The sequence below is a fragment of the Corvus kubaryi genome, unplaced genomic scaffold (assembly GCF_017639235.1).
Source record: "Corvus kubaryi isolate FWS band 111438036 unplaced genomic scaffold, C.kubaryi_AGA036_p1.0 37382, whole genome shotgun sequence".
Lineage (NCBI taxonomy): Eukaryota > Metazoa > Chordata > Aves > Passeriformes > Corvidae > Corvus > Corvus kubaryi.
This window is the reverse complement of record NW_024581124.1, coordinates 1379680-1397496: the sequence shown is the minus strand read 5'-3', so window position 1 is coordinate 1397496 and position 17817 is coordinate 1379680. Positions and strand designations below refer to the sequence as shown.

At 43.1% G+C, this 17817-nt stretch overlaps 1 protein-coding gene across 11 annotated transcripts in view; it reads left to right on the top strand.

Moving 5' to 3' along the window:
- The window catches only part of ARVCF (ARVCF delta catenin family member), a 259648-nt gene that overhangs the window by 116319 nt on the left and 125512 nt on the right, over positions 1-17817 (top strand). For 2 of the 11 annotated variants that reach the window (XM_042034734.1, XM_042034733.1), the window contains exon 1: positions 925-1291. The exons of the other annotated variants lie outside the window; for them this stretch is intronic. In XM_042034734.1, the coding sequence (XP_041890668.1) occupies positions 1271-1291 (21 nt within the window). In that variant the 5' untranslated portion in view covers positions 925-1270. Of the gene's footprint in view, positions 1-924; positions 1292-17817 lie in introns of those variants that run through there. 11 annotated transcript variants of the gene reach the window in all.

The window sequence follows — 17817 nt, the reverse complement described above, 5'->3', positions numbered from 1 at the left end:
CAGAAAGAAGGATCAGATCCTAGAATAAGAAGTATGGGAAAGCTCTCCTTCTTCCCAGGTATTTCATAAAGGTTCACAGCCTTCTTCAAGGAGTGAATATTAAAAACTAGGTACTTCAAATTTACTAGAAATAGATGGATGTGAAAACCGTGTTGAACTACGGTGTGAAGTCCCAGTTCTTGTTGCAGAATGTGGTGGATGCAAGGCACAGCGCATCTGGCATTCATTTTGGTAATGAGTAATTTGTCCAGGCGATCTTCTAATGAATGTGGGACAGGTTCGTGGGCAGGTGAATGGCTTTAAAAAATGAGGCCAGTTGTACTTTTTAGCTCTAAGCCTCACCGCACCTATGTAAGATGCAAAAGGGAGGAGACGGTGATAGAAGATCATCGTTCTTTGGTGTTGGCGCATTAGAGATGCCATTAATCTCGAAGTGAACTGCAAAAAGTAAGCAAGCGAGAAGGTTTCCTTTCTTGTGCTTTCTTGCAGACCGCCCTGTAATTCCGGAGGCAGCTGCGTTCCCCGGGCAGGCGCTGTGGGAAGAGCTCTCTGCCGCCGGAGCCGGCAGGTTACCGCTCTGAGAGACGCTGGGAACAGGCGGTTTCCCTCTTTGTCTCTGTAATCCATCAGGAGAGATCCGGGGGCGGGGAAGGCGGGCCGGGAAGCGGGGGAACCCCCGGGGCTCCGGGCGCGCAGCCGCTCGGTGCAGTCCCCGGCAGCCGGAGGCACCGCGCGGCGGCGCCGGGCACGGGCTGCGGCTGCTCCCGGCGGCTCTGCCCCGCTCCCCCGGCCCTGCCCCTCTCGCCGCTCCCCGGAGCGCCGGGCACGGGCTGCGGCTGCTCCCGGCAGCTCTGCCCCGCTCCCCCGGCCCTGTCCCTCTCCCCGCTCCCCCGGCGCGCCGGGCGTGGCCCGCCCCAGCCCGCTCCGGCTGCGGCTGCCCGTCAGTGCCGCCCCCTGCACGGAGCCTCCCGGCGCCGGGGCAGCGGCGGCACAGCCATGTGAGAGGGACGCGGACGCGTCCCCTGCCGGAGCCGCGGCGGTGCCGGTCCTCCCGGTGTAGCGGGGCTTTTCCTTGGATGGGCTCAGTCCGCAGGGAGGCTGCGGAGGGGCTCTGGGGCGCCGAGGGTGCCGGTCCGGGTACAAAAGGAGCGAGCTTCGCCGAGGGAGGAGGCTCTGGAGGCTGTCAGAGCAGCAGGCTGGGTCCGCGGAGGGGCTGCGGGCAGCCGGAGGTGTTCTGTGCTGGGGACAGCGGGACCGGCTCCTCGCATAAATGCCTGCGGAACTCAAACAGGTTAGTGCGAAACTTGTGTCCTTTCCCTCGGGCTCTGCGGCCGCGTGTGCGGGGGTCCTGGTGGCGTGGAGAAAGCTGTCAGCGCTGGAAGGGGTTGTTTACTTGTAATTTCATTTTTAGCTGAGAACTAAGAGCAAAAGCTGAGCTGCTCGTTCTAGCAGAGCATTCGAGAGAGATTCTGCTTTTGTCTCTGTTGTGTTAACTGGTGAAACACCCAAAAAAGCAAGCCATTGTGTTCTTTGACCTTCTCGTCCTGCTCAATAAATCTAGGGAGCTCTTTGACATGAACAGCTAGAAACAGTGCTTTTAAAAGAGAAAGCTTTGCTATTGTGCTTTTGTTAAATGTTTGCTTTTCCCATACTGTGTTCCCTGGCTTTCTCTTTGATTTTGTTGCTGGACATACCAGGGAAGTAACGGCGGTTTTTCACTCTAAATGTTACCTTAAACATAAAGTTCTCTTGGCTGTCATCTTAATAATTATAATGGACCTAAAACTCGGTGCAAAAATATTTCAAATGTTGTTCTTTACTTTCAAGTGTCATTGGGTATTCCAGGGCAAAGATTTAAATAAATAGAGATCATGTAGGCTGCTGTAATTCATAGGTGCTTTCCCTGGGTAACCTTCTTCTCCTGCCTCGTAAACCTTAGGAAACCCGATAAATTCAGGTGGTGGCAGGGTAGAGCTGTTTCTCCAACTAGGATGAGGTTGTGTCTTTTTCTTAATCCTCCTTTTTTTCCTCTGCCTTTATAATTGAAAACAGAGTACTTTAGAATAAGAAAATGCAACAGTAATACATCACTGATAATACATCTGTGAATATGTTTAGGCTCATTGCACTGGAACTGTTAGAGTTTCTCCGGCTTGGTTTAATATGCTGTGTTCCACTCACCCATCTCAGTAACAGAAGGCTGAATCATTTCATGATGCAAATAGGATGCTGATTCCCTTGAGGGGAAAGTAGCCCTTTCATCTGGGCCCTCGAGTGAGCATTTCTTTGTCTGTAGGATTCCCTGGCATCGTGGTCCTGCCTGCTGGAGATGGCCGATTGCTGGTTTGTCTGGGTGCTTGTTTGTGTTCATGCTACCTGTGGGCTTCTTAGGAAGGGATTTGATTTGTCTGTGGTGTTGTTCACATTGCCTGACCCACAGCTACTGTACCTGTCAAATTACATGCAATGGACTGTTGAGTTTTAGATAGATCTAGTTAGCAGCTCCAAGGGATTTTGGTTTTGTCTGGGTTTTTTTAATACATAAAGGAAAAAGCTGGAGGTAAGGAGCAGAATGCTAACAGTAAAAAAAAAAAAAGGGTATGTTTAATGCCTTTTGACCCGTGCAGTACAGCTGTGTTCATGTCTTCTGGGTTTTCTGTGTTGGTAGGCAGAAAAGCTTGAGTGAGAGTGGAAGATCGTTGTTAATCACTTTAGGTCATGCTTTTCAGTTAGCTTGTAAATTCTTCTTCCATATCAAAACAAAAAATCTCATGGTTTTAATTTTCACGCTGTCTGTCATAGCTGAGGATCAGACAGAGATATGCTGTTTTATCTTTTCTGTTGGAGTAATGGTTCTGGATTCATTCTGAGGCCTTTTAATAGAAAAACTGTTCAATCTGGTAGCACAGCAGTTTATTAGAGAATGCTTTGCTTAATGAAAGGTGGTAGTTTTAAGCCATGAGTTGTCAGATAAATTTATTGTGCAGTTACAGAGCCTCTGGAAAGTAGTTCTTTAGCTGTAATGATCACAATTAAGTAAAACTAAACCAAATGAATAAATGACTTTGAGGTGGATGACAAGTCTGTACAATCCATATAGATAAAGATAGGGAAGATACTAAAATGGACTTCTGCCACATTAACTGAAGGCCTATTGTGTTTAGATAAAAACAGCTGTGAAATAGTAATTAAAAAGAGTGAAGAGTAACTTCTAATCATGCTTTTGGCTTTTGCCGGGAATAGTCAGGCTTCCTGAAGTTCTGGGCCACAAAAGCAGCATTGTACCTGAGGGCGTTGGTAGAGGAACCAAGTGCTGAAAACCATAAATGTGGTCATGAGTGTGGAGGGTGGGTGTCACCTTCTTGAGTCTTCCCTTGGCCATTCCCCCTCCTGCTCATGAGGGATGAAGGATGTTGAAGTTTGTGCCGAGTATCTGCAGTCTGTAATGGCCTTGGAAGTAAGTAAAGAGTTCATGAAGTTGAGAAGGATCTTGAAGTCTGGAACTGTTAAAATATGTGTTCATGCAGTATCACATACAGCTTTGATCTGGATCTGAAACCTAAAGTGCTGGCTTGCCTCGGGGCCATGAATTTGTGAAGGGGAAAGAAGTCACTTTAAATGACTTTTGCCAAAAACTCTTCAGTTCTCTGTTATTCTTGCTTTGGAAAATACTTTATTAACATTCTGAATTCAGGCACTGACCTCAGTAAGGCTGTCCTTCCTCAGCACTTTGTTCCTGAAGCTTTTCACTAGAGGATGATACTGATGTGAGAGACTATGAAATTGTAGATCTGGCAAGATGAAAAAGCAGTTAATCCATTAGTGACATCCCTGCTGGGAGTCTGTATCAGCGATGGAAAGCTTGTAGAAGAAATGTTCGTGGAGGTGCAGCATGCAGTAGTATCATCATTTTCCAAACAGTTGGGTGAGTCATATTAGAAGAACCACATAAGAAGGGGGAGTGTAAGATTTGGCATGGATCTCTGTAGGGATTCACCCACGGATTCTCACATATGACCGGCCTGAAACAGGTCTAATATGCTCTACTACCTTGGAGTGAAGAGATGTAGCAGTCTACAAGATTGAGTCCTCCTTGTTCCCCCAAGCAATCCCTTTGCCAGCAGTTGTGACCTCTGTAGCAGAGCTGGGCATAGGGAACGTGATTTGGGACTCCCTGGGGCATTGAACTATGTACTGGAGCAACTGAGCAGAGGCACACACTCCTATGAGCTCTGCCACAGAGGCAGGAATTCTCTACAGGAGGGTGGATTTTGGAACTCTTCAGGCAGTTACTGCCCCGTTCAGGTGTGGAATGTCAGAACTCAGATGTGAGGATGTGCCCTTACCTCTCGTAGAGGAGCTTGCACAGCTGAGTCCTTCGGCATAAGGAGGAAGCCCTGGAGCTGCAGGAGGACACCTGTGTAGGACATGGAAGTGTTCTGTTTCTGAAAAGGCCTCAGTAGGAACTGTGCTCTTTAAAAGTGCTGTTGGAGCTGTTGAGGTGCGAGGGCCTATAATGTCCATTCTGTGTGACTGCCTGTGTGGGCATAGCTTTATAACAGCAATGGACCAAGCAAATACCAATACCAAGCAAAGCATTCCAGCAACTGCACTTCCCGAGGCCGTATTGCTTAACCACCTGTCTCAAAGGTCTGGAGGTGTTGTACATGGAGCATCAGGCTGGCTGCAGTTTTTGCTTAAGTTACATTACAGTTACTAAAAATAAAAACATGTTTTGGTGGGTTTTGTTGCATTTGGGTTTGGGTTTTTTTTTTAAACAAGTATGTGCACTCAAGGTCTTTCCAAATGTAGAAGTACTGATTATGGAAGATAAAGTGGAGAAAAAAGCATGTTAAACAACCACATTTGAAACTGGATAGACTGGGTGTTTATAACAAGGCTGTTTGCAAACACGTAATATTAAACACTCTTCTCCCAGGAGTTCATTTCTGCCACTAAGTTAAGGTTTTGATTCAGTAGGAGTAGGATCAGAGCCACTGGATGAAGTTCTGTCCTTGCATTTGAGTGTTAAAATAACACGGCATTTTGCTGAATAGAAGGATTTCAGCATATTTTCGGTGTGTCTTTACCTGTTCCTGCCCCTGTTCCTCAGTTGCTCTAAGTTATTTCTTCTGTGCTAGCAAAATTCTGCAGCTGTAATACAGGGGAACTTCTAAAAAGGTCCTGCTTCAGACTGCAGCACTGCTTGTTCTCCTTTGTGGAAATACTTGTGGATACTGGGGTGTGAGATGGGAGATTCAGCTTTGGGGTTCAGAAAATCCTGTTCTTTGCTGCTGCTGGCCGTTGGTTTCCCAGAGTGTGCAACAAGGTGCCCTCTTGGTAATGCAAACACGTGTTTGAGGCTCATTCTGTGGGCAAAACCAGCAAACTGATCCAGCTTAAAAACTGAAGCAAACCCTACAGCTTCATGAAAAGAGGAATGGCATCCTGAACCAGGCTGTTTGAGCCTCAGGAAGGGTCATACTTCCCTCCTGGGCATGAAACAGGGAGGAGCAGTGGCTCTGTATGAAGTTACTGGGAGAAAGAAAAGGGCAAGGGATGAACAGGAGCATGTGGGCAGGAGCTCATGTTAGGGCTCTTGCTGGTGAAACAAGGTGACAGTACAATATAATATCTCAAGTGCCTTGGCCTGGGAGCCCTGTATACATTTGGTTTGGTCAGATCTTCCCAAGGACAGAGCAGAGCAATAACAAGATTTTATTCTTCAGGTTTTTTAAAACTACTGTTGTTTCAGTAGCGTGTGAGAAGTGAAACACAGGATTTTGCTTGTAAGTTTTCTTTGGTTTTGTTTTTCCAGTGGAGGTTTGAAGAGTAAATGGAGTCCCTGAAACGAATCTTGAGACTAGAGAGGGCATATTTCAAATTCTTGGATAAAAGGAAAACCGAAACTCGAACATTGATAGTTTTAAATGTCACAGTGTCCTTTGTGTCTTCTGTCTCTCATTAAGTTGCAGCCAGGCTTTGGTACCTTTTTTTAATTTGCCTTTATGCCTAAGAATGAGCAACTGTGTCTGCACCTGAGAGAAGCCAGATGAGCAACGCTTGCTTTTTCAGGGTAGCATAATCTTTTGTGTCTACAGATGGGTGGGCAGAATCTTTTCTGTTGTATTAAGGGGTGGAAACTCCATGAACTCAGTGCTCCCTGTATACTGCAGTAATGTGAAAATTCGTAACTTTCAGTGGTGTTCTCTGCCTCTTTGATGAGTCAGGCCCACACCTGCTTACAGCAGGAGATTGAAATGCCCGAGTTTTCCCTTTTGTCTAATCCCACACATCTATCCTTAGCATCACAACTCCTCAGTGTTCAAAAAATAAAGTGTTTTAAGTAAACTTGGAGAGTTTTTGAGCTTTGGAATTTCTGCCTCTGCAAGCTAAATCACTTGGCACAGCTCTGAACTTTTATTTTCAGCAAAACTTTCTCAGCAAGACTATTGTAATGTTAAGAGAGATGTTACTGAAAGTCTGTAATGAAACCAGAGTGAGGGCTTATTTTTATACTGTAGAGACTGTATTTTCCTGTGTGTTTATATATATGTGTGTGAGTATAAAAATACATATGCGGAGGAGATGAGAAGATGATTTAATTTAAGTAGCATTACTCTGGATGTGTGTGTAGTGTAAGATTGATCAGAAGAATTATCTGGAATGTTCAGAAGTCCTTTCAAAGTACAAGTTTGTAATTGATTAAGGAGCTGCTGAAAGAGATGCAGCACAACTTGTTTATGAATGATAGAGCCCTGAGTTATAAACAGGTCCTGTGTGTGACCGGGATTATTCTGCTGTTTGAATTGTAAACTTTTGGAAATTGTTTTAGTAAGTTTTGCATCTGAATATATTTGCATCCCTCTCTTTTGATATAGTTCTCAGGTGAATTTGCTGTTAAGGGGAAAAAGGCCCTTTTGGCTCCTGGGCACAGCAGTGAGTGAGCCTCGGCTGGTTGGGTGTGTGATGCTTTAACAAAGACACAAACCAGAGTTATGTAGAGATGAGAACTCCAGATTTGAATAAGATAAAGTTACTTGTTTAAGGAGTTTAACACAGGCCTTTTGAAAGTATGTTAATTCCAAGTAGCTCTGGAGAAAGGATTGATGAAGAAACCGGCATGTAAGACTACAAATGGGGCTTCACACAGTACTGCATTGCAGTAATGTAAAACAAATTGTTTTGAATGGACAAAGCTACTTACTTACAGAGCAGATTACGTGGGTGGCTAGATGTCTCCATCAGCACCTTCCTGAATCCTTGTTAATCACTGGTAAACCAAACTAATTCTTCGTATTGAAATGATACCTGGAAGTTTTTATGGCACCACTGCCTCTTCTATTGGCATAAATTATGTTGAGCAGCTGCTCTGGTTCTGCATCAGGTCACGTTGATGTTCTCCCATGGACATCATTTACTTCAGGCACCTTCCTGGTGTGACGTTCTTGCCTTACTGGGGATTCCAGAATGGCCATTCTGAAATCATGGAAATTCAGGAATTCAAGGTGTGCATAATGCCTTGCTTTACACATGCCTTGAAGCCCTCAGTGCTATGTTTAGGGCTTCAGAAGTGCTTTGCATCCTTTATATGCTGTTACAGATGAACCCACTGGCTCGTTTGCAAATAGGAGGGAAACAAAGTTCTGCCTTCCTCCCCAGAAGGGGAGGCAGTGTGCTGGGACAGTGGCAGGGGTGCCTCCTAATGCTCGTGGTTGGGTGAAGTTAGCCACACTGTTTTCTGGATGAAATTTCACTGAATCAGTTGTGCAGAAAGCCTTCCCTTACCTTCTAGTACTGCCAAGCAAGTCAGTAGATCTTTATTAAAGATTTGGCAACTTTCTGAAGTGTGCTGGTTATGGTGTTAACTCACTTCTGCAGGGTGATTGTGTCCCAGCTCTAAGAGTATCAGGACCTGATGCTGCAGCTCCTGTCTCTGTTTTTCAGTAATATATTTCGTTTTCTGCCCATGTGTTTTAATAAGCTTATTATACTTTCCAGTTCTTCATTCTCCTCTTTGACCAACAGGAGTGGTCTGTACTTCTGACTGTAGTATGTTTACAAGGGTTTTTAAAAATTACACATTAGCATGAGTAAATGTGGGCTAGACGAGGAACATTTCACATTTGTCCTCAGCAATTTCATCTCATCTGGGTAATTCTTTTTACCAAGACATGTTGTTTTATTACCTGAGGTTAGAATGCATCTTGGTCATGGTGACACATTTATCTTGTATTTTATGATGCAATCTTATCACATCCCATTTCTTTTCTCTTTCCTACTCAGCTTTTCATCTGTTGTTGACAGCCATGACACCAGTCAGTGGCACAGTAATGCCAGGGCTATGTATTAGTGCACACCGTTGGCAATTTTTAAGGGTAATACTTTGCTTCTAAGGTACAATATTCATTTGAGCAGGTTGTTTCTGGAGGGAAGAGCCATTTGTAATTACATCAAAACCAGCAGCCATCAGTCATTTTAGATGTAGGAGATGGCAAAGAAGACTTAACTTGGATAACATTCAGGAAATATGAAGCAAACAGAAGGTGACACTGCACCCTTCTCTCACTGCAAGGAGTGCAAAGAAGCACTAATTCATTTTTTATGTACTGGTGATGGACCTTTGTATTTACAGTTGCAGCTTTTATATTTTAACATACAAAAATAAGTATCTTCCATCAGCTGTATGAAAAAGCAAAGTGAGAGGGGAAAACGTTGTTCAGTTAATTGCTGAAAAAGTTGTGACCCTTCTTGATGTTGGATTGAAAAATTTATTTTTCCCTACCATGTCTTCAAGGGCCAAATCTTCAAAGAGGAAACTGCTGCTATATAGGTAACCAGGATTGAGGGTCAGACTTTCAAACCTTTAAGCTAGTATCCACCAGCTGCAGATATGATCAGAGATCAATTAAAAAGTGCTGTGTCAATCTGCTGAATAATTTGGAAAACCTGACTGCTGGTTTTGATGTGTAAATAGGAACTGAAGCATCTGCCTGCAGTTTTGTTAAATCTAGCGTGGCACACTGTTAATCCAGAAAGTTTTTCTGCTTCTTGATTTTTGAGACTCCAGTCAAAATCATCTTTGTTTCATTTACATGGGATCAGTTTTATTTTTCTTATTGCCACAAAGCTGACATTTTAAAATTTCAGCTTAACAGTGCCAGGGCAAACTTTACAGTACTCAAATAAAATGTAATTTTCTTCCTTTGCTGTCTTCACCAAGAGGCACAGCAGATAATGTGTAACACCCATGCCTAGCTTGGCTGAATTCCAGAACCCTTCCAGAAAAAGAGACACTGGTAAAATCAGCATCTGCCATGTAAATCAAGATAGTGAAGGAAGAGTCATGTCCACAGCAGCTGAAGTGCTGTGTATGCTTGAATAAATGCGCTGCAAATGTGTGGGTGTATTTCATGAATTGTTGCTCTTTGAATTTTCTTGTTCAGAGAAACTTGGCTGAAGTACATTATGTGGATACTGTTTTGGCAACTGGAATCACAAAAATATTTACGAAAGCTGTTGGGTTCTTCCCCCATGCTCTTATCCCTCCTTCCTGTATTTAAAATTCCCTTAAGTGTTTTGTTTTATTCTTCTAAAAATTCATAGTTTAAAGGGACAAGGAGAATTAGTTTTCTCCTGGTTGTAAATTACAGATAAATGTTTTTGAAAAATGCCTTTTAAAATTAAGTTAATGACTGAAACACAACACTTAAACTACTTTTTTCCCTAATATTTCCTGTGGATTTTTGAATGGCAAAAATTTGGGAAAAGGTAGTTTTCTTCCCTCTTAAAATACAACTCCCATCTTCTCTGCAGGTAAAATGTCAAGATGGCTTTGTTGAGCACTTCATAATATACCCTAAATAGATACCCTCTGTTTTGGGGTTTTGCTGTATTGTATTTCCTGTGCTGGTGGTGGGAATGCAGCCCTGAATGCCCAGAGGATTATGTGGGCTCCTGGTCCCATCCAGCCTGGCCACAGGCTGCTCGTGTTGCTGGGAAGCAGCTTTGGGACACGCGGTGTGTGTGGGACGTAATGTGAGGTGGTGAAGGCTGACTTCTCCATTGGATAAAAGAAACTCAAATATTGGCCCTGGCAACTCTTGAGGTCCAGTTTCTCAGAATTGTTGCCTGGTTTGCCTGGTTGAGCAGTGCACTTCAGCCTAGGGCTGCAGTGCCACTTCTCAGCTTTTTATCTTGTTCCTGAGTTTCTAGACTTGGTTCTGATAGTGCCCACAGCCATTTAGAGCTGGTGTTCTTCAGAACTCGTGTCTTATTAACTCTGGAGAAGTACAGTCCAGATTTTGGCTACAGGTAGGTCCAGGACTATAAAATTACGTCTTTGGATTTAGCTGAGAATGGAAGGAAAGGGAAGAGTGTCGTGAGTGGATCAATTGCATTGGAAATGAAAGAGTTAAGAATGGAAATCTGATTGCACAGCTGAAATCTCAGTAGGAACTTGTGGTCTCCTGAGAGAAAATGCCATTCAGCACCGTTGCACAGAGTTATTTCATTCTTAATTTTAATTGACATGTCCCAGAATGCAGCCTTCTCTGACGAATCTGGGCAGCACAGAGGCGTTGTGAGTCTCAGTCTCTGTGTGGGCGATTGCTGTGTTTCAAATTGAGGTCATCACTAATTTCCCTTTGATACCAGCATCCTTTCTGCCTACCTTGTTCATTCAATAGGTTGATGAAATTTGAATGAATCTTCCCGTAAGTAAGATGTTGGTCACCTCCTGGGATTTCAGTGTCATAATCTTGCCCTGCTCTTTTTTATGACAGTTTTAGCCCCTTGCCTTGTTGACACGGGTGTCCTGTGCAACTCCAGTAACAGAAAAGTAATTATTTTGTTGTTGTAAAAATAGCATAGGTGTTTCAGCTTTATTGGGGGGGAAGCCTCAAGGAAGAAGTTGTCCTGGTATAACATCAATTTTTCATAAGTCTCCGGGGTTTAATTCAGATGCCGTTAGTGACAAATCCAGCAAGAGTGGCAGAACCATGCAGCTCCATCCTGTAGTTGTGAGGGGTAGAGATATTTGCCTTAAGTATTTCTTTAATATTTTGTATCTCCAGTATTGATTGCATTTTTCAAATAAGATACATGATTGACCAGTATTGGAATTAGCCAGAATTTACATAACTTTCTTAGAGCTTTTGTCTCTGCTTTGTGTCCAATAGGCAGCACTTTAAAGAAATGTTTTGCTAAGAGCCTAAATGTACACAGTAGCCACAAATGCAGTGGAAAACTTGTGCTTCAGAATACCAACTTGTGATTTAATTTGTTTTTAACCTGCAGATGTGCAGATGAGAACAACTGCAGGTACATCTGGAACATCGAAGGTTTCATTGGGGTGTAGACTCCCACTCCAACTTATGGATAAATGTCAGTGTTATAGGTCTAAATACCTTAAAAGTACAAATTTTCAGAGTAGAATTTGTTTCTAGTTACATTTCTGTGTTTTCTGTTACTCATCTTTGTCTTCTCAGCTGTGTAAGCTGGTACAGTGTTTTGCTGGCATACAAGGTATAGTATCTATGAAAAGAGAGTCTTCATTATCTTTTGGATTTTTGCATAACAGCAGCTCCTTCATGGAAACCATGTAGTGTTTGATGGTGGTCATGGTGATGATCAAACTTACTGCATGTGTACAAGAACGTTTGTTTACAAAGGGTCACTCTTAACCTTAAAGACATTAATTAAAGTCTTCTCAAGGGTTTGGAGTGGTAATGAAGGTAGACTGAGGAGGACAAAGGGCATTATATGTTGCATTCTTGTTTATATTTTTCCTCTGAGCGTGAATAGGATCTGCTGTATTTTAACATAGGAAATGGTTTTGTATTTTCACTACTTACCAAGGCTGAAGTAAGCTATCGTGAGTTACCTTCCTAGAAAGCCTGAGCGTTGCTCCTCGTGTAGAGTTCCTCACTTAACACAAATTAACAGTAGCCAGTTGTCTAGCTGTTTTCTGATAAGAGTTGAATGCCCCTAGATAAAAGGAGACAGAGTTTCCTGCATTGAGGGATGGGTCAGCCATGGTGTCCAGACAGTGCTGTTCAATGCAGTGCTCCAAGTGCTGGCTGGAACTGAGCGTGCAGTTCATAGCCACTTTTCCTGCTTCAGCCTGTCCCTAGGCTGACATGAATTTCATAAACTCACAGCTAGAGCCTATAACCTCCATCACACTTTTTCCCCAAGTCTTGATCTGTCACACTCTGTACCCGGAATATTTCCGGGACACAAGCCTTCCCCTGCTCTCGGGTTGGTAAGCAAGTGAATTTTACTGCTGGTGTGCTGTAGGAGGTCCTGTAGAACTTGTTTTTGCCTGATGTCAGTCTGTTAGGGTAAAGCAAGGCATGCAAATAATTATTATCTCTGATTGGGTGTTTCTTAGGAGAAATTATCACTGCTGGCTTAATTTTCCTGGAGTTTTTCTGGTGTGGGGTTTGGAACAGGAAGGAAGCCTACCCAAGCTTTGTCCGTGGGTGGTTTCATGAGTAGCTGCTGTGGTCAGATGAAGTGTGTGTTTTGGAAGATAAATGAGGTTAAGTCCTGTTACCTGGTCTGCTTCTGGTATTCTAATTTTTGAAAAATATCTTTGCTTGATTTTTAAGCAGGTGAATGAAAAATAATAAAGTACTGTAATTTAATGTGTTTATACTCTTGTACAGCTGCCTGCCTGCCTTAGTTGGGGTGGGGGCTTTATCAATAATTAAACCATGGATTTGTTTGGGTTTGTCCAGCCTCAGCAGAGAAACAGCTTGCTGAAATTGCTGACTGGAGGTAAATATGAGAGCTTTGTTCTCCGCAGAATCCTTCCTCTTGTGTTGTTTCCTCAAAAACCTAAAGGTTCCAAAACCTCTTGGTGTGTACATGTGTCTGTTCTTAAACTAGAAAGTGCATAGTATTACAAATATACTTTACAGGGACTGTACCATGCAAATTTGGAATGTGTCCCTGTGTATATTGCTTGGTTTTTCTTTCTTAAACTTTTCTTTCTTTCTTCCCTGCCCCACAGATAGCCTTAAGCTAGAGGTTTGGAGGGAAAAACCCAAAGCCTCGCGTTGTTTATTTGCACAGCCTATTGTTCAATCAAAGTGCATATTATCAGTGGTCACATGCTTTGTTTAAATATTTCATAAGATCATTGCACTAAATGCTAACCCTGCCTTCTTTCTGTTGTCTGATTGTGCATTTCCACTTAGACCTAGTTAGTAATCTAGACAGGCTTGAAATGTGTAAGCTTTTAGCAGATATTTGATTTCAGACATGCTTTGTTCTAAAAGTTCCCCTTTGTTGTGCTCAAATGACAGAGCTTTGAGTAGTACGGTGTTTTTTTTTTTTTTCTTGTCTTCTGATTGTACAATGCTGAAGTAATCTCTTATCTGAAAAGAATCTTCTGCCCCCTCACGCCTCCAACATGAGACAAAAGCCATGCAGGTGCACGTCAGAGGATTGGATTAAATATGAAGGTGGGTTTCAGATGCAGGTTCAGGGCGAGTCCTGTCACAGCTGGGTGAGGAGTGTGTCCTGTGACAGGAAAGTCTCTGCCCAGGCACCTCTGTACCCCCTGGCAGGGCAGGGGCTCTGCAGTGCAGGGAAGCGCTGTGCCCTCCTCAGAGGTGAAGTGCCTCTCTTGCTTTGTTCCTTGGCTTTTGGAACACTGCCCTTTCTAGGATAAGGCCACAGGGTAGGAGAATAGAGAAATGCTGAGAAGAAAATAATCTGAGCTGTTGGAACTAATCTCTTGGCTCTGGGTGGAGAAAGGTCTGTGTGGTTTCTGCCTGGTCCTGAATGCAGCAGCATGCATTGCACTGCCCTGGTGGTACTTCTGGTCTGGTATCAGGAAGGCAGTGCTTGATCTCTCTGCTTTCCGCTTCTCTTCCCAAGTTTCAATCATGTATTAGAGAAATTTACAGGAGCTTTGTCACTAAACTTGGCAGAAATAGGTCTGGAGTGTCTGCAGGGTCAGTAGACATTAAGGCTCCTGAGTAGGGCTCCACAGTGGCTGATGTTGTGAGCAATGATGATGATCCCTGTTTTTTGTGGGGAGGGAAGAGTTTCGTTCTTATTTGGGCCGGAACTACTTGTTATTATGTTGGGGTCATTTACCCTGAGGGCAAGTGAAATCAGCTTGTTACTTGGGTTCAAGCTCCAGAGTTTACTGTCTGGTGACATCAGTTTCTGCCTTCTCCCCATCCAAGCAGATTTGGTGGAATGGACTTGGGATTCTTTGCTTAGAAAGTTCTTTTAGGATCATCATTATCTCTGAAGGTGATTTAATTTACAGGAAACACGTTCAGCTTCTTGCAGTGTGTGAGTCAAGAAAATTTGAGTAGATAATTAATCTGAGGAACTGGAAATTAATTGGGAGGGAAATTGTTGCTTTAAAGATGTGCTAAATAATTACCATTTTTCTATATTTAGCTGACTATTGAAGTAATATAAGATACAAAGAAGATAAATCTCTGTAGCCCAGTACTCCGTATTTTGGAGGGACAGTACACTAATTCACATAGCTAAATATTTCTTCCCTTTTAGCTCACTGAACTTTCTAAGTGCAGAAAGCTGTCGGTTATCAAGAAGGTTTGGGAACTACTCAATGCCTCACTTGTAATATACTTTTGAAAGTTTCAGCTTCCTTAAAAGCTTTCCAGAACTAAAAAGCATCCACAATAGCATGTAAATACTTCGTAGCAGGGAGATGGGAGGCTCTGCTCTTCTTCACATTCCTCAGTGGTATCTTCACACTGCACAAGGCCCTGTAGGTGGCTTAAATGCTGCAAACTGTCAGACTAGAGCCAAGATCTGGGTTATCTTTGGGGTTTCTTGCTTTAGGGGCCGGTGAGTTGCTACCAAACAGGAGCAGGAGGCTGTTAAATGGAGAGTGTTGATGGCACAGCAAATTATGCTTGGTGGTGCTGAGTTGAACTTTCAGCCATCTGGTGATAATGGTGGTGCTCTTGAAGTCAGTCTTATTGAAGTTTAATTGAAATGTGATGAATGAAGATTGGGTGCAATGTATCAGTTGCATTTTTGTGGCTGACAGTAGCAAGGATCAATTTAGTGAGAAGCACATTAGAGCACACTATGGCTGCTGATTTAGCATCTAAGTGAGGACTGTTTTTCTCATGAAGTGGCTCTGAATGTCACCATATAATAATGTGGAGCGATGTGTCAGTACCATGGAGACAGTCTGTCAGAGATTACATGGAATTAATTCTAGACAACAATGATGGAAAGGTTAAACAAGCACAGAGTATGACAGAGAGCAGATATCTGTTAGAGTATTAGGAATATATTGCAGGTATAAAGAACATACATGAGAACATGCCTTTTACCCCTAGTGGGGACCATGTCATTCGAGGTGCCTGATTTAAGGGGGTTGATTTGCCAGACAGGAACCTCAGAAACCTGTTCTTTAAATAAGTCAGGTCACATAGGCAGAGAGTGGAGAGGTTTTTACAGTGACAGCTGATGAAGAGACGGATTTTAAGGAGCTTTTTAAAAGGGAGATTTTGAAGGGTACGTTTGCATGCTTTGACTTCTTGAAGTGATCCCTTTAGCTGGATCACACCTGAAGGTGAGCAGAGACAGCTTTGCCAGGCCATCCGATACAGCTGGGGAGTGGGGAGATGAGACAGAGTGGGGAGGCTTTAGCACATCTCCTAAAGATAACTCTGAACTTTTGCTCCTTCCCTTGAAGGAATGAATTCTGGAGGGAGTGTCAGTGCTTTGTTACTGAGATAAAGGTACGCAGGTCACAGTTCCTGGATACTGTGCTCTGCGATGAGGAAAGCAGGGAATGTATCTTGGGGTTATCTGAGGGAGAACATCAGTGCTCCTGGCGTTTTGAGGAGTGTAGCTTTCAGACCATGCCTGAAAATACAGTGAGATGCTTTAAACTGTGTGGAACTGGTATTTCTTATTTTAATTTGTATCACTTAAGATTATGGCATATTAATTGTTTGGACAGACGTGTTGTGAATGGGGTAGATATCCGGAAGACAAACTCTTCTAAAGTTCCAGACTAATTTTTATATCTGTTTGCCTCTCTGATAAGCAAAAGGAAACTCATGGTCTTCTGTGCCACAGTAAGAAAGCAGTTCTGAGTGAAGTCTGTTTATTTAGCCCCAAGTAAAGCTGATCATTACTATGCATGAGTTTATGGCCACTGTAGATTTGAATGTGGGGGAGGCAATTCAGAAAGGCTTTGAGGTTTTTTTTTTCCCTGTCGGCTTGCTTTAGGTGGGGAGTGTCTGGAGAGGAACTGGAATGCAGATTTATAATTTCAAAAACAGTAGGACATATTTTGGTGAGTAAAATGGAGCAAGAGAATCACCAAGCGGCTGAGGTTGGAAGGGATCTCTAGAGATCATTGGGTCCAACTCCCTGCTCAGGAAAGGCCACTTGGAGCTGGCTTTTGGATGTCTCCAAGGATGGACACTCTACAGCCTGCCAGGGCAATCTCTGCTGGTGCTCAGTCAACCTCACAGTGAAAAAGTGTTTGCTGGTGTTGAGACAGAGCCTTCTGTGGTTGAGTTTGTGCCCAAAGCCTTTTGTCCTTACCCTGGGCACTACTGGCTCCATCCTCCCTGCGCCATCCCTTGAGGTATTTATTGACACTGATAAGATCGCACACGATTTTTCTCTTTCCAGGCTGGCATGTCTTCTGATAAATATTTTTAAACAACCACCAAGCATGCCAAGATGCTGAAAAATTCAAAGGATATCCCATTGAAAAATAAATAAATTAAAACATCATAAGGTGCTAAGCTCAGATGATTCTGGTAAAACCAGTCAGCTGGTTTAGAAGGGTGGAAGTTTATTTCATGGAGCGAAGAGGAACCAGAGTAATGATTTTGATGGTATTTTGTTTGTTTCCAGAACTCCTCTGTTCAAATGACCAGCTCAGAAAAGGTTGTAAGGCATATCTACTTTAGCTTCTAGGAGATGTTGTAGTTCAGTGCTGCCTGTTGTCTTTTCAAGTAAACTGCTTATGACTTCCACTTGAATGTTGTTTGTTAAGGAAAACCTCATGTAAATAAATCAGTTGTGAATTAAGTAACAGCAGGTAAATGGAATAGGCCTTTTCTGCTGTAGTGGGTGCCCAGTCTCTGCTAGCTCCGCTGCTTAATATGTAGGAGTTGACTTTTTTCCTTTTGCTTGTCTCTTCCGAAGTTCAACTCGGTGCTCTTTCCTAAACAGACATTTTGTGTGAGCCTCATGAACCGTGAGTCAGAGCAATGATGTGCAGAGCTCTGTAGAAAAGGCTGAGCATCTTTGTGTACCATTATTTTGCCATACGTGGTCTACGTGTTTGTTGCAAGCTCTGTGTGGTTGTGACCCCCCTCTTCCAAGTGACCTGTTTCTGCATTTTTCATGCTGTGGATTTCATTGAAGAAGAGGCCTCAGTTAATGACAGTGCCTCCTTCAGTAGCTCTGACTGTGGGGGTTGAAGACAGGAGACAGTTGTATCAGAAGGAAAACAATCAAATTCTTAGGATCTACTTTTATCTAATAAGATAGTTGAAGTGCTAGGAGAGCCTTGGAGACAGGTTTTAAAAGCTTTTATGAGTAACAGAACTAAATTGATTGTACTATGCCTAGAAAAACTTCATTGTTTTCGTTAAGAAGACAATATATTTATTTAAAACTATTGCAGACTTCCCAAATCGACTATTGCCTGTCGCAGAACGCATGCTGGAGGGGCAGTTTTGCAGAGGGAGTTGTTGGACAGTAATTGAAGGACAAACATTTGGTTGTTCAACAGTGCAGTTGAGTACATGCCAGCTTTTAATTGGGGTATCTGGATCC